This window comes from Bombus pascuorum, chromosome 1 (genome assembly GCF_905332965.1).
Source record: "Bombus pascuorum chromosome 1, iyBomPasc1.1, whole genome shotgun sequence".
NCBI classification, from domain to species: Eukaryota; Metazoa; Arthropoda; class Insecta; order Hymenoptera; family Apidae; genus Bombus; species Bombus pascuorum.
The window spans coordinates 7,088,013-7,114,059 of record NC_083488.1 but is presented as its reverse complement, the minus strand read 5'-3'; the positions used below and the strand labels follow the sequence as shown (position 1 = coordinate 7,114,059).

Sequence of the window (26,047 nt, the reverse complement as noted above, 5' to 3'; positions counted from 1 at the left end):
GTCGCAATAGTACATAAGGAATGATTTTCGCGCCATTAAACTGCGCTGGAATCAAGCGTAAAAGTCGTGGGGTAGCAGATTACATATTTTAATCGCGTTCGTCGTTCGAGAGGTTTAAGTGGGGCACGTTTTGCATCGATATAGGTTAACAGTAGGCTGGGAGGGATAACAACTCACGTGTTACCGAACGTGCAGCATGATGCGGAACAGTCGCTCCGCGCGGTAGATATGTAATGTGTGGTTCAGTTCAGTCTTCATAGACATCGTCGTCTAGAACGCATCGTGGTGTTTATTATATTATTGTGAAACCAACTGAAAATTAGTGAAAGTCTATTTCTCTATTTACTGATTTTTTATCACCGATCAAATGGTGCGTTATTCTTAATTTAATTATTAATGGTGAATGCGATACATTAAACAAAAAAAACTTATTCCCTTTTGTTCATACAAATACGAATAATTTGCCTTCGCTTATTTCTTTATCAGTTCTTAACACTTTTACTGCCACGAAATATAGAAATGACGCGTGAACATCGAGTTCAATTAATTTAGCAGCAGTGTTGTGACTTAACGGATATCGTCTAAAAGAAACGCTACCCTTAGAAGACAACGATGGAAGAAGTATCCACTGAAAATGCTAAGGTGTCGGATTCGGGATATTCCAATACTTGTAGCAACAGTCAATCGCAACGTAGGTATGTATCGAATTTTTTGATTGTTTGTCTATACCTTTCAAAGTGCTCAGAATTTATTTCATTTCGCAAGCATTGATTTGAATATAGCGCCATAAATTTCAAATATGAACTATGCGTTATATTAGTCGATCAACTCATTATACATTATTCCAATGATACGTCTATAAGAAAAAGACGAGTCGGTGGATATTTCAGGTAAAATTACAATTCTACAATTCATACTCTTATAAAACCAAATTTTAATAATCATAGGTATTAACGTAAAGTGTGAAGTGTAAGACTTCTCACATTTTTGGCATGATACCAACACCAGAAATGTATATTAATACGTATATTAAATGTATTAATGTACTCTTATACTATTTGGCTAATTTTCATTTGAAATAATAAACGGTACAGTAGTTGGTAACTAAAAGGACTAATCATAAAATAGAATAGTCTTGAAAATTATTAGTTTATTCGGTATTAAAATACATATTATAAAACTTCCATTTTATCGTATCGCTTAAAATACATTCTGATATCGATACATTTAATAATTGTAAATAATTTTGCTAATATTTATGTAATAAATCGTATATAAAGCGTATTTATTCTTTAGGAAAAAGAACAGCCGGGAATTAATGTAAATAACTAATATGCATAAATAACATTAACGTTAATAGAACGCAAACGATGAAGGCAAAAAGCTATATAATTTTTTGTCGAGCATAATTAATACATCGTTATTCCATTATGGTTATCGTGTGCAATCTACATGCAGATATTTAATAAACGTTTATCAGATCTTAATTAATGAATGCTGTTTAATTGCAACCAATATAATTGATTTGCTATTTAATACAGATTTAACTAATACAGAAATATCTCACGTATTCTCTTGATGAGACGTAATCTCTTTTTTTGCTTTCTCTCTTCTTTTTTTTATTTTTCATTTTCCGATTCCTCTTACATTCCTGTAATCGATCAGTCGAATTCTTGTGTAATCTCAATTTATGCAATATATGTATATATGACCCCGCGTTATTTTATAAATGAATGTACAAAGATAGTAAAAGTAAATGTTTGATTAAACGTTTGGAAAATCCAAGCCGGAGATGAACTATAAATCATTGGATCGATTGGAAAATGCAGGTTTCGATATGTCAGAAGTTTTGCGATTTTTTATCGCGTTCGGAGACCTTACAAAAGATGTAAGAGAGTTTCATAACGATTTGCATTTGTGAACGCGAAGAAACCCCTACAACTTAATTTTCTTATGTCCCATGTGATTGATGTTTAATATCGAACCATAAGACTTAGATTGTGTACTTATGAAGTATATTGTATATATACTAAAGAAAACGAATTAATCGATTGATTGATCAATTGGTTTCTTCAATTCGTCTTGATAAATTGTATATTTCAGAGTTTTATACCTACTACTAAGAATTACCACTGCCTACGCATCTTGATCGTCTGAGTAGATACGATCATTCTTCTGAAACTTGTATCGAAATAAAAATTACAAGAGCACATTTTGTTCATGACAAGCAATGATGAAGCCTTTCTTCGGTGAGGGCAGTGAAATGTGTAAAAGTACACAAGTACATTTTTAAATTTTCCTTGCCAAGATTAAAAATTTACTTATAACTTACATTTCAATATCTCTATCCGATACTGTATATAGTCTAAATAATTAAATTAATAAATTAATATTAATTATATATCTAACAAGTTTTTCAGAATGTGTATAATATTTTTGTATTCTTTTATTCTTGAGGGGGGATGGCGATCGCCGCTCTGGATCCATCAGTGATGACAAGGAATAGAATTGATTGATCAGATTATTGGACCCGTAAAGTTTGACCCCTGATCTCTTAATCGCTGGATGACTGTTCCATCAGACTCAATTGAACTTCTCAGCTCGTTGATAGATTTTGTTTCCTTAATATCCTTAGTATTCGAGAAAGGACTTTTACTTGCGGATGAATTTCACGCGGGTATCTTGCAGACATACATAAGTGGTCGATCTCTGACAAAATCATTGTGATAATTCACAAATTAAACAAATTGAAAATTTATGAGATATCTTAGGCTAAGTCTACATTGACAGACACGAATTTGCGAACAATTGTTTGTCGTTGTAAACTTAGCTGTAAGATATTCACTATTAGGATCGCTAGGATATCCAGTCTCTATGTAGTGTACGTTAGCACAGGATTCTTGGCATTGACACGCTTTGTCGATGATGTAGGTGAGAGGCAGACGAAAAGCATGGAGAACAAGAAGGATAGAAACTCGAACACGACGGTTAAGGCTAACTAGTTTCTCGGCGAAACATGCCACTTGCATTTCCACGTTCGCATTTAAACATCTAAGCTCGGGTTGAGAAACCCGATGAAAACAGGTCGAACGAATGCAAAGCGTACGCAAGATCGCTGATTGCTACGTTAACGAAAGTTAACGTCTGACTGAAATACTTTCCACGATGGTACCAATCTCGAGAACCTTACGAAATAAGATGCAATATTGAAGAAATTACAAACCAAGAGGCTCTTTATTGATGTTTGATGATCGAATTTTTTTATGTTTAATCGAAGCAATTGTTATGATTTTATTGATAAAATTTTATAAAATTATAGCGGTCTAAAATGGCAAGAGCAATTAGATTACAATTTGATAAGAAACCTCAAAATAAATTACAAACCTTTATACCTTAGAACGCGATTAATGAATCAGTATATTTTGGTGATGAAGTCTTTAATATAGACGATAATTGCATACAAAAGTTGTATATTTGATGTTTTAGAAAAATTTGTTTTAAGGGAACCTTGCTTGGTTCAATATGCACGTTGTATTTCAAGCTTTGTTTTTTTAATTAACCATCGTCGATGTAACAGTTAATGGCGATCCCCTATAATAACAAAGAAAGACATCGTGGGCGACTCGGCTATTGACGCTACTCAACTGATTGATATTAGCGCATAATTATAGATTCTGAATTCTCACGTGTTGCTTATCAAGTAAAATTGTACACGCTGCAGGTACCCGATGAAGAGTGAAACGTGATATTCCTTTGGTGAAGCGAATGTTGCACCATATGCTGATCCAACATATTTATCAGTTTGTTGTTTTAATTGCATAATAGTACCATTCCCTACGTCAATATGGAAGGATTATATCATTAGAAAAATTAATAGGGCTTTTTATTAGATTTATAAATATTCTAAAAATACGTCGCCAGAATAACACGACGAATCCCTTAGAAGAGTCTAAATTTTTATTCTATTACCGTAATCTTGCGTTGAAGTCTAAAAATTCCAGTATTTAAAATAGTCATTAATTTTTACAACACAAAAACTTAACAGAAATGGAATTTGTCAAATAATCTTAGAAATGATACGTAACGGATAAAATATAGACGTCTGTAGTTAGAGATTAATTATAATCGCGAATTCTATGTTTTGTCGGATTTTATATCTCGTTAATACAACGTTTCCTTGGAATTATTCGTGTCAGAACTTGGAATAAAATCGATAGCCGGATCACGGTCCCGTTCGACAGTTCTAGTCACGGGGCCACGAGCGTGAAACAGACCTTATGCAATAATTTTTCCTACCGAACGAGGTGCAACAAATGTAGGAGCCCCGTGCTCGTTCCCTGGGAAATAATGAGGACAGTGAAAGGCCAGAAAGACTCCGACGTAAGGGCCGATTGTGGTAGTCACGTTTGCCGAACATGTGATCGGTCCTTTTTTTTTCCATTCCATAACTGGTTTCAGAGATTTTGTGCCAGCGAATCGCGTGACTTTCTTGACATCGGTTTAATTGGCCAATGGGCCGAGGCCGTTTCTATCGTTCGAGAAATGAACCTCTGCTGCAATCAGCTTCTATTCACCTCTGTACCCATTTGCCAGTGAAACAGAGAGAATCGGAGGATAGTGATTCTTTTTTCGCGATACGAACTAGATCAAGCTTGCGCACGATTTTTCGTTTGTTCAGCAAGTTTTTCAGTCTGTTCTCATGATAGATGAGTTAATTTGTCGAGGATACTGTTTCTAAGGACGGTGCAACTCTTATCGGAAGGCGCGTATTCTAGTTCCAGCGTTACACGTGGATCTAGTTACAAAGGTGTAAATTATAACAAATGAATCTTACAAGAGTTCGATAAAAAGCGTAAGTTTCGTAATGGAACAACATTAATTCATAAAGCTTCGGTACTAACGATCATTTTCTTTTTCAATTTTCAATGCCATTAAACATTGAAATAATAATCTGTTGAATATGTTATTCGTTACAATATTCCAAAACATTAAGATGCTAATATATTTTCCAAGTTTGATAATCGCACGGAAAGTTTGGTAAGTTATCGATTTAAAGATTATTTCAATACGCGAGCGCGTTCAGTAGTAACGGATAGTCAAGGTCAGACCTAGCGCGGTGAATAAGTATATACAGTAGTTTGGTCGATTAATCGTCAGACGTTAACGTGACTACATTACGTATGTAAGCCATATTACGATAAACTCATCTAAAAATATAATTTTTTTTTTATACTAGTAACACAGGGATTCGCTAAATAATGTTTAATAACGTTTACTCATTTCTGTTGCAGTAGTGGCAGCTCAATCTCGAGAAACAGTAACCGCTCCGAAAGTAGCGGTTATTGCGGTAGACGCCCCTCGACATTTGGATCCAGGTAATATATTGTTTAAGTTTCTTTAGTATTATCGGTAGTTCGAAGATAGGAGCAATCGCGATGACGGTTGACTTACAAAAACTTTTTCCCCAAAACACAATCCTCAAAAAACACAAAGATACTTATTGACCGCTGATGGCAAGTGAAAGTATTTATGATCGTAAGGATGTTGCGACTATGCGTGAAATATCAATATGTCATATTCATGAGCAATTGATAAATCATTACAACTTTCGCTAGTAAAGAATAAGAGTAAAGTATCCAGTGGAAAGTAATTCTTGTTCCTCAGTGGTGTGTGAACTTTCGGTAAAGAACAATTTGAAGCAAGTGTCTACCATTATTTTTTTTTTTTGGTACATAAAAATGAAATATATGCAAGACACTGCTAATTGTAGTTTTGCAATATTACGGTACTACTTTGTGTAGTTATCTTCAATAATCGTACGTCGAATGAAAAATACATGAACTTATACATGCGGAAGCACTTCACTGTAGTTAAAGAACATATTTAGTATAACGTGTCCCAGGCGTTTATGGAACGTCGCAAAAAGTATCTGACATTGGAAAAACGAAAAGGACATACACATATTATTCAACTATCGAAAAATGTCTATTTGTATTTAAAGAAGGAAAATAGCTAAGTTAAAATTAGTGGTTGTAGTGTGTATATAACCGCTGTAATCAGCAAGATTGAATAGGCGTTGCATGCTAACGTGAGTTTGCCAATTAGATTATTCGCTCGAGTACATGAACACCTTAGAACGAACGTCATTAATATTTGCGAATTATTCATCCTGCAAATCAAAAGCAATAGTGAAATTAGAGAAGCCAACACAACTTTTTCCATCATTTTCTTCTGTATAATTACAATCGAAGAAACGTTTAAATTTCGATGTCTGTATTTATGTCACTTGATGCTATTGTGACGAGTCATCTAGTTAATTTTTGTTTTAAATTTTATTCTTCCCCTTTTCCTATAATTAAAGTCATATAATGAAACACCTAGTTATAATTTCTAGTTAATTTTTGTTTTAAATTTTATTCTTCCCCTTTTCCTATAATTAAAGTCATATAATGGAACACCAGAAAAAATTATTGACAGATTTGTACTCCTGGTATGTTCATACAGTTGAACACGGTTGTTCTATAATTATCGCGATTGTGAAGGTGACACAGCGCGCATACGCGCCCAGCAATGTGGATTTTTACTATCGTATTCATGTACGTGCAAGAGAATGATTACATTCAGTTACGAGAAAGCGCACACAAACCTTGTTACTTGCAGCTGTAAACACTGGTGCATGTGCCCTGCCACGTGCCTACGACGTCGCCATTGGCGTCGCCTACGTGGCATGAAGTATCCCCACGTATTATTGCATAATCTGGATAGGCCGCGCCATTGCAATAATAAATCATCACCGGGTCTATAAATTACAGTTAAAACAAGTCTATTTCTGATTATTCGTCAGATATAATAAGAGCTAGAGAAAATAAAAAGACAATGGTGCTTTGAATTTATATATCAAACTGTAACGTCGTTCACATTTCCTGTTTCATTTAAACCTCACCGATCGACGACAACGTTCATCTCGTATAGAATTCGTTTCTTTTTTTTTTCTTTTTTCATTTTTTTTACGCAAGAACTTTGTAAGGAAAACAGCGATTGCTTGTAAGGAAAGCAGTGGATCACATCCAACGTGAAAAATATTACTGTTTGCTTGATTCGAAATATTTGAAGAGCAGAGTGACATGCCTTGCATTGTTTCATGTCTATTGGTTTCTGCACTCTTCGAACCAATAGTATGAGAATGCGTCGTCGCTTGCCGCGCACAATTCGCAGAATATACCTCATATAATTCTCTACATAAGGGTCAAGGTTAATTACCGCGAATGCTTTTCTGTTGCTTCGAGTAGAATGGACATATATTTGGTGATTTAAATCAACCCTTGCGAATAACTATATTTAATCACAAAGGAACAGATGTTACTGGAAATTAATTTATATTTGTAACGATGTTTTTGTAATTGCTCTTTCATGCTGAAAATACGTATATATTATGAGAGGCCTTAGACAATAGTTTTCCTCTCTCTTGAGAGACACAGAGAGAGTACAATTAAAGGCTATCCTATTGCATAATGTATTTCAAATTATATTAATAAATTTCTTGCTTTGTACATATCGATTTCTGACTAATCCTGATTAAAGGAAATATCACTTTCGGTCTTTAAAGAAGAATATTAGGATGAATAATAACGAATGTTTTTATATTTTTTAGTTCAAAAGGTATTAGCATGCAATTATTTTAATTTTATTTCTATGACCATTGTAATATAAATTCAAAGTACATATTCTTTCTATTGTTTTAATCAAAGCTATTTGAATATATTGGCCTTCTCAAGCTTTAATATCGAACTAGGAAATATGAACACTAAATGGCCAACCTAATCTTGGAGAAAGCTTGAAAGGTTTATCGTTAGAGAAATGCACTTTCTCTTTGTTACGTAACAAATGCAATCACTATTTGATGACCTAAAGCATTTGTTACGTATTGTATTTTTGTTGCAAATGGTTTTCCTGGAGAAAGTTTCTCGGCAATCTAGTCTATTTTTGTATCATTCCACTCCCACAACACGTAACAATACTATAAATCTAGTTATGCTTATCACGGTCGTTTAGAATAACAACATTCTCTTTGATGAAGCAGCTGTTAAAGCAATAAATGAACCTGGAGCTCATGTTCGCATGCATGCCCAATGGTGTCATTATTTCTTGACTCAGTGGGAAGTAAACTTATTTTTAGAACGTATATCTATAATTAGCATTGTATTGAAAGCATATGACGTATATCAACGTTACCAATATCGCGTTATCATCACAAAACACGTAAGAATCTTCTATTTCAGATTACTTAGGGATATTTCGATAAGATTGCGTAATAAAAATAGTTGAATAAATATCACGATAAGATCAATGAATTATACTAAGTCACGTTATGAAAACTTTGCTGGAAATATGAAACTTACTATAACTACGAGTCGCGAATCGTGTATTGTATTACAGGTCGATCTACTCGCTTCATTTTATCGATCACGATTGCTTTATTTGTAAGTTAACGAAAGTTTAAACATGGTTAGGTAACGTGGTAGAAAATACATTATATTCTTCGATGTCACGAAGTTTCTATAAAATGCCACGTTTGACCATTTCTCAAAATTACTTTTCGTCTTTACTAATTTTTGGATCTGTCCGCTAGATTAAGACTAGAAATTTTTTTCCATTTGTACATGTAACATCCATATGAATATAGCAACGAAGCACTACCGCAGCCAATCAGCAAAAGAAAGGATAAAGAATACAAGAAGAAGAAGTCGAAGACGATTTTGGCTGTTAACGCTGAGACAGATATTATCCTGAAAAGTGCCGGCACACCGCCAGAGGCTGTGTCTTATAGTGTCACCGTCCCAACGAAGCCAATACTTGAAAAAAAATCAGGTTGGTTGTAATACAAAATTTGCGGGAACAAGTGCACGTTAACTGTACGATTCCTAGAATCTCTTCGTTTATAAGGTAGCTTAGTCGTTGAGACGTGTAATCATTGATTTATGTGATCGGTATCACAAGAGGAGGAGCAAATATCAAATTCTTATCGTCCGTCTAACTATTTTTTCGTACTACTGCAGACTTTACCGAATACAATTTCCTCCTTCTAGTTTCACGGTTAAGATTAAACATTGATAGAAATCGATTTAACGCAGAACTGTAAGATCGTTGATAATTATAATTAAAAACTATACGTGAAACACGAATTAATTTTTCTCGGGGAAGTAGAAAGAAGATCGACAGTTTTGCGCAACGTTATTTGGTTTCGTGCACTTTTCCCTTCAATTAGGTTTCGCTTATTTCATAGCCAAAAGCTTCGAATGACCATTCTTCCTTCTTTACGTCCATCTCCATGGTTCCCTTAGTCCGTCAGACATTGAATCTGAAACGGTCAATTGCATCTTCTTTTGTTCAAAGTTGAAACGGTCTTGAGCGTTCTGTTTTTACTTAGTCAGCTCCTACAAGTTCGCGTTTCAGTTTGGACAAAAGGTAGATTCAATGGATCTGAAGGGTTCGTCTGCTTCGAATTCGGGGACACTCGGTTAGCATCGATTGTCTTGAATCTTTTTAAACGAGAGTTTTACGTAGCTTGTGTCTAAATAAAATAGTCACACAATAGAGTAATGGCTGTTGTTGTTACCCTGGCAATTAATCTCAGCTCTGCCCAGCGTGAACAAAACCTTGAAAAGAGCACCCCGTTTCTAACTCACTTACGTGGTAAAATATTGATCCTTTTTCGTCATAGCAACCTTCCCGCGCCAGTATCGCTACTTGTACAACGAATCCTTTAGTAAATGTAGGAGACAAATAGTAACAACGTTGGAAGATACTATCTTTCGCGTTATAAATTGAAATGATAAACGATAACAACGTATAAACGATATATAACGTAGTTCTAATTACAAGGCTGTAAATAGTTCCTTGAATAGCCTGACTACAGTGATATAAGCATCACTTGGTATACATGCGTGCCCCTTCAGCGGAGGACAGCTGTCGGATAGAATAGTGGTCCTAAAATATTTTAAGCATTGAGATTATATATGTATTTATATATAATTTCTTCTTATACTGGTTTTATATAATCACTCGATACTATGAACAAAAGGCAGGTGCTGTCGAGCTCTCCGTTTGGTCCAGCCACAGTAGCACTCACAACTGAACCGAGCTTTATATAACATCGAGAAGCGTCTATGATTTACGTAATTATTTACATAATTTTTAATAATCCACTTCTCGAATAACCAATTCTTACGTAGGCTTTTTTCATCGGTCGTTACGAGCTTGGACCTGATTTACTGGTTACGAGCCTGCGACGTGTCCTGCAATACGACATGTTTCAACGCGAGAATAGATCCGTTTCGTAATCACGATGCTCGTTTGTTAGTTCGTTGCACGAGGGATAGCTAAGTACAATGTATTGTACAATCTTTGATAAATGTGTCGTTTTAAAATTGAACAACGTGGGGCACGTTGACGTCCAAACACGAAGCGACTGATTTGCAATAACGTCGTGAATGAATTTAACGACACTATGGATGATTTAAAAAATTAGATTCCAGTAACAGTCGCTCGATAAACGAGGTAAAAAACGAGAGTCGAGAAGTAAAAATTGCCTTGGTATCAGCTTGGTGTGTTATAGAGCTCGAAGTTGAATTCCTTTTTATTTATTTCTTTCAAGAACGATGTCGAGCTGTTGATTCGTTACTTCTTCTCGTATTACGAAACGTTGTCGCGGAATTTTTGTCCTGTTGGACTAAGGAAACATTGCTATCTCCTATCCTTCATTAATTCATTACCCATGCAATAGGTCACGTCTTACACGTTTCTTGGACGCCTCCAAATATTTTCGACTTAATTTTAATTAGTTTCTTCCATCATCAAAGACATTCTCTTTCCCTATATCACGTTTTCAGGGGTATCCAAGGAGATTCGTACAACAGCTACGTTTCTTGGTTACTGCCTTCCTTCGCCTACACGTTTAAAGGACCTCCTAGAATCCTAAATTTAAAATCATCCTTCAAAATTAAAGCCATCACTCGACGAAAAACATCTCCGTGTTTATCCATTGTTAAAACGATAAAAGGGACGTCCATGAAACGTTGTTGAAAACTTGACAGATGTTAAATGGGTATAAAGAATCCATGTTCTATTAGAAAACATGGGCAGGTATGTCCAAGAAGAACAGAATATAACGACGAGAATTTTTGTTGGGTGTATACAAGAAGAAGTAGCCATAGAATTGGTGGATGCAACGGATCCCGGCGAGCACAACGGCGATAACGTCACAGATGTGGAAGTAGGACTTGCTTCTCGTACGAATCCTCTGGATGATTCCGCCTCTCAAGCCAATGTTAGTATTCATTAAAAAGCAACGAGGAAACAGATTTCTCCTAATTAGTTAACTGTGGTAGAAGGACACGTAGAGAGAAACAGTAATTATGTCAATCGAGACTCGCTCGGTCGTGGTCGATCGAGGGGCTTCTTCTTAGGGAGGTGCAGGATCGGGTATACTCGGAAAAGCATCCTGCCACCTAATATTATATACATATCTATATATTAATCTTAACCCGATTGTTACCTATATCGATACATTAGAACATTTTTTTTTCCTTAATTATTGCAATTTGGTATGGCTTTTTGTATACGATGATGTAACATAGTGATACTATTGTCGCGAGGTTTCCGTGATATTATGCATGGAGAAAGGAGATTTACAACTGCGGCTAGCAAAACGACTTTCTAATGGCTTTATAGTGAAACTATTAAATCTCTTTAGAAATAGTACATTTCCTTTTTTTTCTTCTTAATACTTACGTTAACAAGTAGCTTTCTTCAACGCCAATAATGGGGTTGGTTTGTTGGGTGAAGGTTCACTAATCGAGTTCTAAATATACTTACTACATTAGATATTGTATCAAGAGAACTATATATTTCTTTATGTCATGGAATTTCTTTTGTTTTTATTTAATTTATATCTTCGATCATTTGGAATTTTTTTAAATGAATAAAAATTATATTCTTTGATGAAATACAGCTCTTTTCTCTGTGCATATAGCGTTTGAAAGTGACCAATTGAAAATACTATTAAGGTATTGCATGTAAAATATCCTATGGTAATTCCATCGCATAATTTGCATGTAAATGTTGGTAAAAATCAGAGGAAAGAATGTGAACAAGAATCGAGGAAAAAGTAGCGACGAGTTCACTCTACAAGCTACGTAATTTAGATTAAAAAAAAGAAAAAGAGAAATAGGGATATCGAAAAAGGTGTTTTATCTGAAGACTATCTTGATGACATAGATTCAGGTGTCATCTACGTGTTAATCAATTATTTTATGGATAAATCTACTAGCACCAATCTGACGTAAATAGAAGTCAACAGTTTCATATTGTATATCCTATATAGGAGGGATTTTGCGCGGTGATTTCGATGCATGATGGCCTCGTGTTGTATACGACTCCCTCGATATGCACAGCTCTAGGATACCCCAAGGACGCATGGATTGGCCGATCTTTCATTGACTATGTACACCCCAAGGATAAGGCTACACTGGCCGATCAGATTTCAAGCAGTATAGTGTCGCCTCAAGAAGATAGACCGAAAGGTATTACATCAAAGTTCCTTAATGAAACTTTTCCATAAAAGAAATTATAATTTTGAATAAAAAATAAAACTAGACTACGAGGAACATGATTTAATAATCCTCATCGAACTTTTATCAATTTTTCCTCGCATTAAAATACGTTATAAAATTCTTTTATAGACTCCTGTAAATATTTATTATATATCTTGGTTTATTATTTTATTTATTTGTTTTATTATTGTATTCATAGGTATTAACGGTAGAAGGGCAAGTTTATTCTGCGGGTTGCGAAAGTTTACGAGATCGATTATTCACCAGTCCAATGATCAGCATAAGGCGGCGAGGTCGAATTTCTACCTTCCGTTCCACTTGACCTTATCGTTCAGGGATTTTCGAGACCGTGCAACTGAACAGCAACACAAAGCAATGTTCCTGGTGGTTACTGCCCAACCTGTTCATTCTGCATATAAAGGTAGTACGATTGACGATCTTCGAGGAGAGTCGACTGACAAAAAAGATTCGATAAATTGTTTGTTCTAAATAAAAATAATAAGAATAAGGAATTTTCAATGATCTCTAAATCTACGTATAAGGTTATTGATTCGTGATTAATATGTGTGAGAAATAATAGTCGAGTCGTTTCTTCAGTCTAATCTTCTCGATGATAAAATATGACTCGGTGGTTTCCTCGGCGACGTGCCTTAAGCAGAAGGTAATTTTTCTTAAATTAGGAATATTTATTCGAGAATCCTGACGATTTTGATAGTCTCTCATCTTTCTCGTCTTTTTATTTATTCGTTTTTTTATCATCTGGCCAATTTTTCGTTTTCGTTCAGTTTGGAGACCACTGTTTCGAGTATTCATTTAAAAAGCAGAAACAGAGAACAAGAATAACAACGCATCGATCATTTTCCATAGAATAGATAAAAATTCATTTTTTGTTTGATGAACACGTAGTGATTTTTCTTTATTCACTGTATTTTAATTTAAACAAAAAAGAGAGAAAGGGCAATAAGAAAGAAAGAAATGAAGAATATTTTAATTGCGATCTAATATCGTATTCCTCTTTCTGTTTCTAAGGGAAAGGGAAATCAAAGATGTTTGCCCTTATCAGTCTATTCTGGAAATTGTTTGTATTAACTTCTTATCGACGATAGATGGAAGTTATTTTGAGAATTAATCCATTTATTTGCCTCTTTATCATTTTCTTGTATCAATATTAACGCTTTTGTTAGATCCAGATCTTGCTTTAAGTACAATTTACTCGTGGCTTAGAATGTCATTTCGAAACTTCTTTTAAATCCTTCTGACAAATCTGTTCGAAATTCACAAACACAATATCGAAATGGTTGGTACATCGTTTCGCACAATGTTATAATATTATTTCACGTTTACATAGATAGAGTGTACAAGTGTTCGTACAGATTTGTCAACGAGCCAAAGTTGCTTCGATTGCGTACCATAAAGATTAAAGCTTTCATCATGAAGGAAGCACTTGATAAAAGAGAGAATGACTCCGACCTTCTTGTTATCATTATCCGCAGCGCCAGAAGAAACGATAATATCTTCGGTATTCACGACCCGCCATACTGCGACCTGCTACCTATCTCACGTCGATCCCGACGTAGTCCAATACTTTGGCTATCTACCTCAGGATATGGTTGGCCGTTCGCTATTCGACTTCTACCATCCCGAGGATCTGCCCTTCATCAAAGACATCTATGAGACTGTGAGCATGTGCCCCAGAAAAAAAGCAAATTTTTAGGTTTCGATCGAGTATACGCTTGAGACAAAAACAGAATAATATTGTAAAAGAAAAAAAAATGTAATCTGCAGAAAAAGTGCAAGCGTAAGCGAGTCCCGACAACCGAACGTCAAACGACGTATAAAAATACCTATTCCTTCGATTATTCATATTTATACACATGTCGTTGAACAGGTGATCAAGCTCGAAGGTGCCTCCTTCAGATCGAAACCCTACAGGTTCGGAGTGCAGAACGGAGGCTACGTCGTCCTCGAAACAGAGTGGTCGTCCTTTATCAATCCCTGGACGAAAAAACTAGAGTTTGTCGTAGGTCAACACAGGGTACTGAAAGGTCCAGCAAATCCTGATATCTTTCGCTTACCATGCGCAACTGAGTATGGTCAATTGGCTAACATTAGCGAGGAGGTGCTAAAAGAGGCCAAGATCATACAAGGAGAGATACGTACACTTCTTGACGAGGTATGTCTTCTCTCGATAATTCATGCTGCACCAGTGATATAGTTAGCGCAATTTGTCTAGATCGTGATATTGTTCGATAAGGTAAACGTAGCAATCACCCTTATGGTCGATCAAGTATTTATTTATACGCTAACAAAACAACCCACATATAAATTATACACGTTCTTTCATAGCGATATAAAGATTATTATAAATAAAAATTCGCGTTGCCTACATTTTATTTATCCTTTGCTTTCGATTAGGAGCTTAAGTACTTGTCCAAATTGTTAAGCAAAATTGTAATACCAGAAAGCAAAGAACAGGAGACTATTAGAGAATTAATTCCTCTTTTCTCTCTGTACTTCTCTTTTTTTCTGAAGGACAATGCGACATCAAATAAATAAATACATTTTAAGAAGAATAACGAGATACACAGACAAACAGTAAAACGTTCACAGCCGCATAATTTTTCCCATGAAATTTTAATCCCAACTGATAAGTTCGCTTATTCCCCAATTTTTTCTCTTTTGTTCTATCGTACGTCTGCGCAGAACATCCAAAGAAAGTCAGATATAACCGAGCTTGATGTGTCAAAGAGGTGCAAGGACCTTGCGTCCTTCATGGAAAATCTGCTGCAAGAGACGAGGACGCCTGGTCTTGGGAAAGATGTGCTCGCTACCGACGACAGGAGTTTTTCGGTGACTATTAGCTACGTTTTAGTATCGCCGACACTTACCTATTTTGCTAGTAATACGCTGTAACGCGCTATGGTGGTATACTACAAGTATATTTACAGTAATTGTAATATTACCCGCGTTCCTCTTATAACGGTTCAACGTTGAGGGTATTTTTCTTAAATCATGTTTAATACGCATCGTTCGTGTTGCCCAATGGTTTCACGAATCGTACGATAGTATTTTGGTACAACATAGCCTCCGTTATTATTTTCTTATTTTCCAAAAATATCATGTCTCTCACTTTCCCTTTTTGCTTCAGTTTAGTCCAAGTCTCGTGTTTTATGAATAACTTTTACTATACTATACTACTATGTATAGATTACCTTTCCATAGTTTGCTTTCACTATTTTCATTTCCTTCAAATCTTACGCGATATTATAATTATTGTATAAAACAAAGAAGAAAATACAAAACGAATGCTTTGTACCGAATATTTATCGCCAGTATCGACAGAACCAAGAAAAGAAGAAATTTCTCACATATATCGAGCGATAAATTGCTTTAATTTTAGTAAATCGCGTTTTATGAGGCTGGTGTTCCTTTTAATCAAGTTTGGATGTCTTTTGCTAAATTTCTTCTTTTCTTCGGCTGATTCGATCGGGAATGTATGGTGTAAGTAGAATACAGAGAGTTAGGTGAAGGGCTATTAATAGAAGAAGTTCTATGTTGATATATCTTTCCACGAAGCAACGTGAAATTTATATTAGTAATAATAGGAGAAATTCAAAAGATCAAAACTTCAAAACATTTCGAGATCTGTTATTCGATAACATTTTTTCTAAATTTTCTGGCCCTTATGAATCTGAAAAAGAAAACACGTTTTTTAAAATAATGAGATTCTCGCTGCTTCTGAACGATATGTCCTAGAATTTTTTATTTGGAAACTAAGGTGCAAGGTGAGTAAGAAACAACTGATTAAAAATTTTACAGCCTGGTGACAAGTTTAACCGGATGTTTAACTTAAAGTAATGCTAAAAAATCAACTTTTACGAGTTAGGGTTCATCCACATCTGCATTCATGCATTCTGCTATTATAATGCATAATGTGGCTAGTCGTAAGTAAAAACAGAAAGAATGTACCAGCAAACGATCAACAAAATGATCGACAAAGAAAAATCTATCAAATTGTTTTGTACATTGACACAGACGGAGGGCAAAATGAAACTTGCGTAGGTCCGGTGAAGGATAGCGTCAATTTCAAAACCTTGTAGGCACGTTGTTGGTAAGTCTATTTACTTTCTTTTCATTCAATATTACTATTCGTATGTATTTGGTAAAAACGCCAAGCCTTTTATAAACCAACCTCGATTGCAACAGTTTAGTATCATATAGTAGTTAATTGCTTCCGTTTTTCGACGGCAGAGCATTTGCTTATTGATCAATTGAAAGTGGACAAAGGCAACAAAATAAAAAAAAAAGAATAAAGAGAAAGAAGGCAATTTGTTACTTATACACGTTGATCTGGAATTTTTAGTGAAATTTTTAACGAAACGTGTCATCTTCTATCTATCACATACATATTTTTCTATTTTCTATTTTTCTTTTGGAGGAACGATCAATAATTTCTATTGCTGCTTGATATCATTATTTCTTCTTGATCTTTCCATTACGTACTTATTTTGCTGGCCAAGAAATTGTTTGTCTTCGATTAATCTTGTTTTCTGTTCTTATCGTCGAAGCATCGTTCAGTTCCTTTGCAATTTCTAGACGATACCCCTCTTCTTCTGCGTGCTCATCTCGAGAATCTTTTTATCCAATAATGAAACGTTTCTTTCTTTTTCTCTGTATCAGGGAATTCTCTTCTGCACTAGAGCATTCCTTAACATTTTATAAATTGTATCGTCAATCGAACAACTGGGTTATATCTCTTCTCTTGCCTCTTTATCGTATCCTAGCGTTAAGTGTAACTGTTGTTATGCATCGATTTACCGATTCGCAATTTCATAGACCATACGTAAAGAGTATCACGTACGGGATTTGAAGAGTTCAGTCTCATGTATTCGAGAAACAATTGAGATATGTTAACGTTAAAGGCTATAAGTGCATCTATAAATTTATTGCAGTACCATACTCGTGAATAAAGTTCCAGTGTATCTCTTCACTTACAAGGTTTTGAAACTAACGAGGCAATATGAGAAAGCGAGAATGCAAGAGAGTATACATTAAAGGTGTGCAAGAGTGATGTTGATATTTTGAAAATTCCGATGACAGTACTGGATAACTCTCGTTATTAATTATTATCTATTATTTTACTTATTTTATTCATTGTACATATACTCGTCTAGTGGCTAAGGATGGTCCTCCAGTCTTACATCTATCTCTCATCTTCTTCGCTTACCTTTCGTACTCTCACCCTCTTTGTTCATCCTTCTTCATCTACGCTTTCACTCATACCCTATATGTATACTTCGCCTATATGTAAACTATGACTGTGTGTAAAGCATAGCATATTTCTACATTTACATATTGCATAACACCTGTTGCTCTGTTCAATTCCTTCCTTTTCTCTCTTTCTCTCTCTTCCTTATACTGTTCTTCCTTTTATTCGCTTCCTCCTCGGTATTCCATATTGCTTTTGCCTTTTGTTAGTTTCTGTTTCTTACTGTTTTCCTCAATTTTTCCTTTTCCCTTCTTTCACTCTTCCTCAACCTCTCTATCCTTCTCAGTATGTGTTTCTATTTCTTTTTCTCCTAATATTATTTCCACGTCTTCTTCCGTTTTCATTTTCTCATAGCCTTACAGCACCTCCCGCTCCCCACAGATTCTGCATTTCTTATTCTCGCTGCTCCTTCCAGTATTTCTTCGATTGAATTTCGTTTCCATCGTTAGTAACTATTATTTCGCAGGGTGTTATTGATAGAACGAAAGATATAAAAGTACATGTATAGATTATTTCATTTTATATAATTTCATTGTATTTTATCAGCGACATACGAATTTTTCGAAATTTCTCGCCTTAATCTTGATTTTAAATCTTTCGTACGTCCAACGGGAATTTAAAACAATAACGGAATGTTGAATGAGTATGTATGAAAGTATGTACGAATGTATGAACGATGACTGGTCTAGGAGAAGTAGAAGATTTGAGAAGAAGTAGAACGGAAGAAAATTGGTCGATTGTAATGCAACTAACGGTGTTACAGAGCTGGAGGAATATTAGTTGGTCGATTAGTCGCTCGCTCGTGCGCTGTAAATATTGCATTTTTGCGGTAGCAAGATTGCTGAGCGACTTACATAATACAAACAAATTACTTGCACAAATTATAGCAACTCGTATAACTGGGCAAAACATCTAACAAAAATGAAAGCTTACTCGCTGCGACGCGGGTTTAATGCAACGCAAATTTGCAAAACAATTGACAGTGCCGAAATCAAATGACAACTCTTTTTAAGTCGCTACAATATACTTGTGAAGGGATCACGCAATCCCTTGTTACAGGAGCACGACAGCGTGATGCTTGGTGAGATTTCGCCCCATCGCGAGTACTACGACAGTAAATCGTCCACTGAGACACCACCAAGTTACAATCAGCTCAACTACAACGAAAATATTGAAAGATTTTTTAAGAGTAAGCCACCGGTTGCCACCATGTATGGCAGTGACGAAGAGAATATTAATTCCAGCAACGATGAAGGCGAAAAGACAAGCCCGAATTCAGCAGGTGAGTTGAGTTTTCACCGTAAGACTTCCCTATTGAATTTTTTGAACGCAAAGACGTCATCAATTTTTAAAAAATTTATAAATTATGAAATATACGATATTGATATTTATCGTCAAATAAGTTTTCAAACAGTTTTTATGATTTTCATAAATGATCTTTCCTTCAGAATTAGTATAAATTTAACATACTAATATATATATATTATCACATAATTAGTGAGAAAATGCATGTCACCGATAAACGGAAGCGGTGGGAGCGGCAGTGGTAGCGCAGAAAATCTAAGCAGTGGTTCGAACAATCAAACAAGCTCAGCGAGTAGAGGCAATACGTCGAATACAACTAGCACGGAAAGTTTCAAACCTCCAACGTTGACAGAGTCGTTGCTCAATCGTCACAATGAGGATATGGAGAAGTTGATGATGCAGAAGCATCGGGAACTTCGATCTAGCATTAAGGCCAGCGACAAATTGAAGGATTCTCGAATAAAAACCACCGAGAAAATGTCGACGGACCCGAACACGCATTTTATTAATCAAGGTCATGGAGTTAAGAGAAGCGGAAGCCATAGCTGGGAAGGAGACAGTTTTAAAGTTAGTAACTCAACAATAAATACACGTAATCTCGAGTTCATAACTTATGGCGAGAAAGAAACGTTCAAACCCTTTCGATTATATTTTATTAGGTTTCAAAGCATGACGAGGTGTCAAGAACAAGTACTGCGGGTCAGTTCCCTACGAATGTCACGACGACAGTCACAAGCATGAGCGTCGATCAATCTACCGTAATTCAAAAAGGTGCCAACATCAATTTGTGGCAGCCTTTATCGGTTACTGTGCCCCCTGCCTCACCTGCTCAACCACACAATGTGCCACAAAAGTGAGTGTTTTTTTCATTAAAAAAAATATATTAAAGAAGGGTAATCGATTGTTTCGATTAATACTTTGAGGATGCTCTGACAAACATATAGCCTGAAATCCCGCGTATTTTTGGAGTGATTGGAAAGGTTCAAAAGGTCGCTCGGAAAGTTCGTTTCGATTTACATTTCGATTTGATATACATTTATTGAATTATATAAGTGCTATTTTGTTCCACAATCTTTCTCCATCTTCCATGCAACTTGAATATTCCATCCTTCCAGAACCTTCCTCATTTTCAACATGATTTTTTACATCGATTAAATTTCTTTAAAATCGGAGTCAACTTTCCGAGTAATCAATATTATATCTAATTTATTGATAACCATCTCGTATTATTCAAATATGTAATGTAAAAACATATTCATAACATTTTGTCCATAGCATCCATTGCAAACAGTAGTTAATATTTTTATAGGATACCGCGTGAAATATGTAAGTCCGCAAAGTGTTAATTGTGATTTCTCTAATTTCAGCACGAATTCACAAGCAATACCCAAAGTACCAATACTGCCGCCAATGATACCAGTGTATTATATTCCCGTACCACAAACTAATGATCCTGCAGTTTTATCATCTCTACAAGAGAAACTTAGTCCGCCTCATTCAATGCAACCCCCACAACCAAATCCTTATAGTATGTATTTATTTGAGTAAATTAATTTTCAAGGGAAAGTTCTTAAATAATAATTAAAATTTGAAATATCAAAACTAATTTTTAGTGTTTGTGCCAGTTTCATATGTGACGACGGCGATGGCCGGTGTCATTTATCCTCCAGTAATAGGTGCCCCGTCAGCGGGCATGATGTACAGACCATTCTTGATTCCCGAACAAACATCAGTCACGCGTGAAAATAATCAGTCTACAATGAACAAATGCTCCGATCGAAAACGTCCAGCGAGCCAAGCAACAAGCGTAAAAGCTGAACCGGGTAGCAGTATGGCTATGTCAGAATCTTCTAAAAAAGTAAATCAACATTTTTATACTTGATTTTTTAATTGGTTTACGGATATGTTAAACATTTAATGATAATTAGGTACTATCACCCGGTGAATTATTCTCTTCTTGCGTGAGCAATGACGGAGGTTGCTCGAGCTTAGTGGATGCACCAACGCCAGTGAATCAAAAGATCCACAAACAAAACGACTACTCCGTAGACGAATCGAGCTCGTCGAGTTTTTACAGTAGTTTCCTATATAAGAGCAGTGATAGCAGCTGCAATCCAGATCAAAAGCCAACAGAATATCTGCCAGAGGTAACTAATAGTCTTGACTATTATTTAACAAAATTCAATCACAAAAAAATTTCAGTCACGTTACTTTTAATAAATAATAAATTTATTTATAGGAGAGTATGATGAAACAACATTATGGGAAGCGAAGAAAAGAGCCACCGTGGCTCGAAGGTGTTCAATTAACTCCAGAATTAATATACGAGTATCAAATACATCCCAAAACTCTGAACGAAGTACTTCAAGCAGACATGGATGCCTTAAAAAATTTCAATCAACCCCTTTTGGTTAACGATCAATTGGGTCAGCTTTATCTGGACTTAGAGGTCGAGGGGTTCGAAACGAAGCTTGTTCTCGAAGATGGGATTACTTCTAGTGGTAGTGACAGTGGAAGCAGCAGCGGAAGTTGGACGGCTGGTACAGTGTCACAGGTAAAATATAATTTTAATCGTACTAGTATCGATTTTATAATAGCTGTAAAGCATCTTGTAAAAAAAAAGAAAACATAAACTAGCGCATGATCTTTTCTTAAATCTGATAATAAAAAACAAGATCTTGTTTACAGCAAAAACATAGAAGGCGAATGGTGAAATACGGTAAACTTGTGATGATTCACGAAGAGAATGCACCATTGCCACCGGCGCTACCACCTCAGTCCGTACCTTGCCAGCAATTATAGTAAAAACCTTGTACAACCAATTTGCAATTAACTTCTGTTTTCAAGTTCAAATTGTTTGCTTGCAATGCCATACTTCGATGTTGGTTCTAATACCTACGTTACAATTGATCGCTGAGTACAATGCCAATGTCATTTAGGCTACTTTATTTTATTTTATTAAATTTATATTTTGAGGCAGATGACATTCTTTACATTATTCAAATTTACAGATTTACGATTAACTTTTTATATATCTTTAGTCGTTTGGAAAAATACTTGTTTAACTTTTTTCTTATGACAGACATATATTAATAGTTATTACCAATACATATATATATTTAGTCCTTGAAGCACTTAATGTTATTGATTGATTTAAGAATAGTAGTTTTATTTTTGTAAATTGTTCATTATTATTTTAACTGCCTCAAATAAGTTTCCTTGTATTCGAGCATGATATCAATTCATATATTTAAATATACATATATATAATATTATAAAATGGAAAATCAAAATCATATTGCTTAAAAAGTTAGTGATTTGGTAAGGCTTAAGTCCTTTTTCTCGTTCAAACGAAATTTACTGGTATTTTATTATCTCCGATGATGGTATTTTTACACATCTACCATGCAGATGATAATTTTTAGACATATTTAGATACTCATGTCTCAAGTATGGGAAACGTTTCAGTTAAACTACAAGGTTCCTGTAACCGGGCAGACATTGACGTCCACGTGATTGTCTCTAATCAAATTGAATTCTATTCGATCATCTTTTTTGTTCATATATAAGTTAGTTATTAAATTTTCATTATTACAAAAATAGAAAATCCGTTGGAAAGTCTGTCGCCTGCACAACACTTGATATAGATTTAATATAATTAAAAATGGATGCTGAAGAGAGAAGATAGAGTGAATTGATGTATGTTATTAATAAAATTGTATACATATAGGGTGAGATGGAAATCGCAGTACAACGAAGAGTAGGTGGTGATCTAGGTGAAAAAATAAATATATATAAAATTTTTTCATAAGATGCTTCATTTTCGAGAAAAATAAATTTGAACATGTGTTTTATATATGTACGTACACACCACACCAGTCTTCAACGTGTTCAAACTTTATTTTTTTGAAAATGAGGCTTTTAAAGGAAAAATATCATTTTCAATTTTTATATAATAACATCCTGCTGATTGTTTACTCCTATCTAGTCATTTTTACTTTATTTTCAAATGTAATTTTGATTATATACCCCTGTTGATTATATACTCTTCTTTAGTCCGGAATTAACTAATTAATTATACTGATCAAATTTTGAAGCTCAATTTTCTCAAAAACAAAGCCTCGAATGAAAAAATGTTATACCAAATTTTCTTCTTATCTTTTCACGTAGAATCACCGCCTACCCTGTTGTACTACGATTGCCGTTCCATCCTATATACAATATAAATATAATTTTATCAATAGCAGAGCTAAAAATGAAGTTGGATCAATACGTTGATTCCTCGACATATAATATGTACATATAGCCTTTCGTTGAGCAACGATTTTCATTCTCATTTATAATCAATTTTTCATAATGATACTTTATCATTATGTTAGGTATTTTAAGTAGGTTTAAATAGTTGTACTTTTTAAGGAAGATTATTTTTCTAATATTTTACATTACATATTGATTATTTTTTCTCACTTTATTCTTAACGACATCGGATTATATTTCATTGATATTTAACATATACTATATTTACTTTGAAATTATTATAAATAGTGAAAATTCTGATTTTGATATGGGACCAAGTATTGAGATCATTCGTCTTTGAACACACAATATTGGATACGCTACCTCAACATGAACGTATTTCCATTCACATAAAAGAGATAAAAATATATGTAATTCGAAAATATAATTCATTATATAGTCAGTAGTATAAATTAAAGATTTCGATTGAATATATATTTAACATTTTTAAATATATACTATCTTACAGCCGATGTAATAAGCTTTTTTATCTCGTAATAATTCTAATCTTTTCAAATTTGTTCAATGAAATTATACTAATAAATTTTGTATTCGTTTATATTTGTAATCCTAATAGTAATTTTTATATTTATACCATGATGATGAAAATTCTCATTTAATATTGAATATACGTATTTGTATATTTTCCATATTATTGTAAAAAATAATTTTACTATTCATATATGTATGTTTCATAATACAGAACTGAAAAGATTATATTTACATGTTCATTCAATATGGGAAGAGTATCATTCTAAAATCTTTATTCTAACATTTGTATGATCGAAGAATATTTTATATACCACCAATTTGTATACAGCATATAATGATTGATATACCTATTGTATTGTGTAATTAAGAGGTAGAAAAGATATTTTGTATACCAATGATCTGCAAACTTTTTAATTAAACGGTGTGGCCAGTTCACTAAGAGATCATGATGCTGATTTTATAAATGTGAAAGGCGAAAAGAAAATGAAGCGTTAAACGTCCCTTATCCTGTAGATCGTAAATCTAGTCCACATTGTATACAATAATACCACAATTATATTACAAAGACTTTGTAAAGAAACCGAACGATGTTAATTCGACTAAGATTATTCAAGCAACATTGTCCGTTTTTATATGAATATTTAATATCGACTATATCTGAAACAAAGAAACGAAGGTGCCGATACTAAATATTTTTACGAAATATTAATCTTTTTTTTAAATATAATTCGATCAAACTATAAAAACTGATTATCATCATCAGGCTGGAAAATTCTAAATGAACAAGCTAGAGTGATAGTGTCGATGATTTTGGTTTTAAGAAATTCAACCTACGAGTCTTATTCTTCGTTTTCTAAGACCACATACGTTGGCACAAAAATTTATGATTTCTTTTGACAATTGACTGTTTAAGAGATATATGTGTGAATGAATAAATACGTGTATGTACATTCGTATAATATACATGTACATGTACACATGCATTTATTTGTTTCACTTAGAGTACGTTTTCTTTTAGCATTTGTATTTAAGCGCCACGAATGTGCGATAATAATAGTTCATATTACAATAGACATGTTCGTCTAACGAACGGTATTTATATCTCGCTTGTATGCTCTTCCCGCTTTTCAGATACAGCTCTTTTTACCGCACGTCGAGTGTGAAAATCTCTAAGAAATAACATAGATAATATACGAATAATGAGAAGTGATAAGAAAATTTACTTCTTGGTTGTATCGTTTATCTTTCTCTTGCAGTATTATAATAATAATAACAGGTTTAAGGAAATTGTAATTATGAAAAACTAATACAAAACTAACGTCTCATGTAAGGAATATCTCGTTCAATCACGGTTGAATCTGTTTGATTTAGAATGCAATAGATAGTCTTCTGCTGGTTTTATTACATTATTTAAAACAATTTGTATATTACTTATTTTATATCTTATGATTGTACGTTGATTCACGTAACAAATGTTTGTTATAACGCCGATGCGACGATGAATAATGGACTTGGTATATTATTGATAAATATTATTACACGAAATACGTTTATATCACATTACGTCTTGGGATCTATAGAAACGACTGACTCTCGTGCAGTTTGTCATAATATTTGATAAGTACGAAAGATTAGAATATCGTGTACTAGTATCCGAATACTTTTCCTCTACAATTTTTTATATGCATTTACAATTTTATAAATGCAAACGATATGATCGATTTGTCTAAATAGTCTAGGCATACATTTTTCAGCTTATATGCTAGTATCTAAATCTCTGTATAATCTAATGCTCAATTTTAAATAACTATAAACTGCATGAGTCAAATGTTTATAGAATTCAATACAATTAATCTTAATTTGTTACATTACATCTGGATTGTAATAACATAATAATAATAACTGCAATATACATACCAGGCATTATAATGTGGAGTGATCTAAGAAAAAGAAACATCGATGCATTCCTCTCAGATAAAATCAAACATTCTGAAAGAGTGTTTCTCCTGTTGGATTTATTCATTGTACATGAACTAATGTTTTCTGATTTTTATTTTGTGTGAGTATGTGTTCG

The 26,047-nt window shown here is 34.2% G+C and overlaps 1 protein-coding gene across 8 annotated transcripts; it reads left to right on the top strand.

The window, feature by feature from the left end:
• The first annotated feature begins 187 nt into the window (after positions 1-187).
• On the top strand, positions 188-25,896 carry LOC132914753 (period circadian protein). 8 transcript variants are annotated; one of them, XM_060974234.1, is made up of 18 exons: positions 189-370; positions 556-695; positions 5,292-5,375; positions 8,684-8,868; positions 11,130-11,326; positions 12,383-12,581; positions 12,811-13,032; positions 14,105-14,289; positions 14,500-14,784; positions 15,315-15,461; positions 18,916-19,162; positions 19,379-19,752; positions 19,845-20,038; positions 20,553-20,713; positions 20,799-21,043; positions 21,114-21,332; positions 21,425-21,739; positions 21,874-25,896. In XM_060974234.1, the coding sequence occupies exons 2-18, from the start codon at positions 613-615 to the stop codon at positions 21,985-21,987; spliced, it is 3,456 nt and encodes a 1,151-aa protein (XP_060830217.1). In that variant the 5' UTR covers positions 189-370; positions 556-612; the 3' UTR covers positions 21,988-25,896. The 8 variants fall into 8 exon arrangements, with proteins under 8 accessions (XP_060830305.1, XP_060830217.1, XP_060830142.1 ...); XM_060974322.1 differs by having other exon boundaries at positions 188-695; positions 20,811-21,043; XM_060974159.1 differs by having other exon boundaries at positions 189-695.
• Positions 25,897-26,047: the final 151 nt, after the last annotated feature.

Coding starts and splice junctions, on each gene's coding strand:
- LOC132914753 (XM_060974234.1), top strand. CDS start 613: ATGGAAGAAGTATCCACTGAAAATGCTAAGGTGTCGGATTCGGGATAT. Junction 5,376..8,683: donor CCCTCGACATTTGGATCCAG/GTAATATATTGT, acceptor ATATGAATATAG/CAACGAAGCACTACCGCAGC. Junction 11,327..12,382: donor ATTCCGCCTCTCAAGCCAAT/GTTAGTATTCAT, acceptor TATCCTATATAG/GAGGGATTTTGCGCGGTGAT.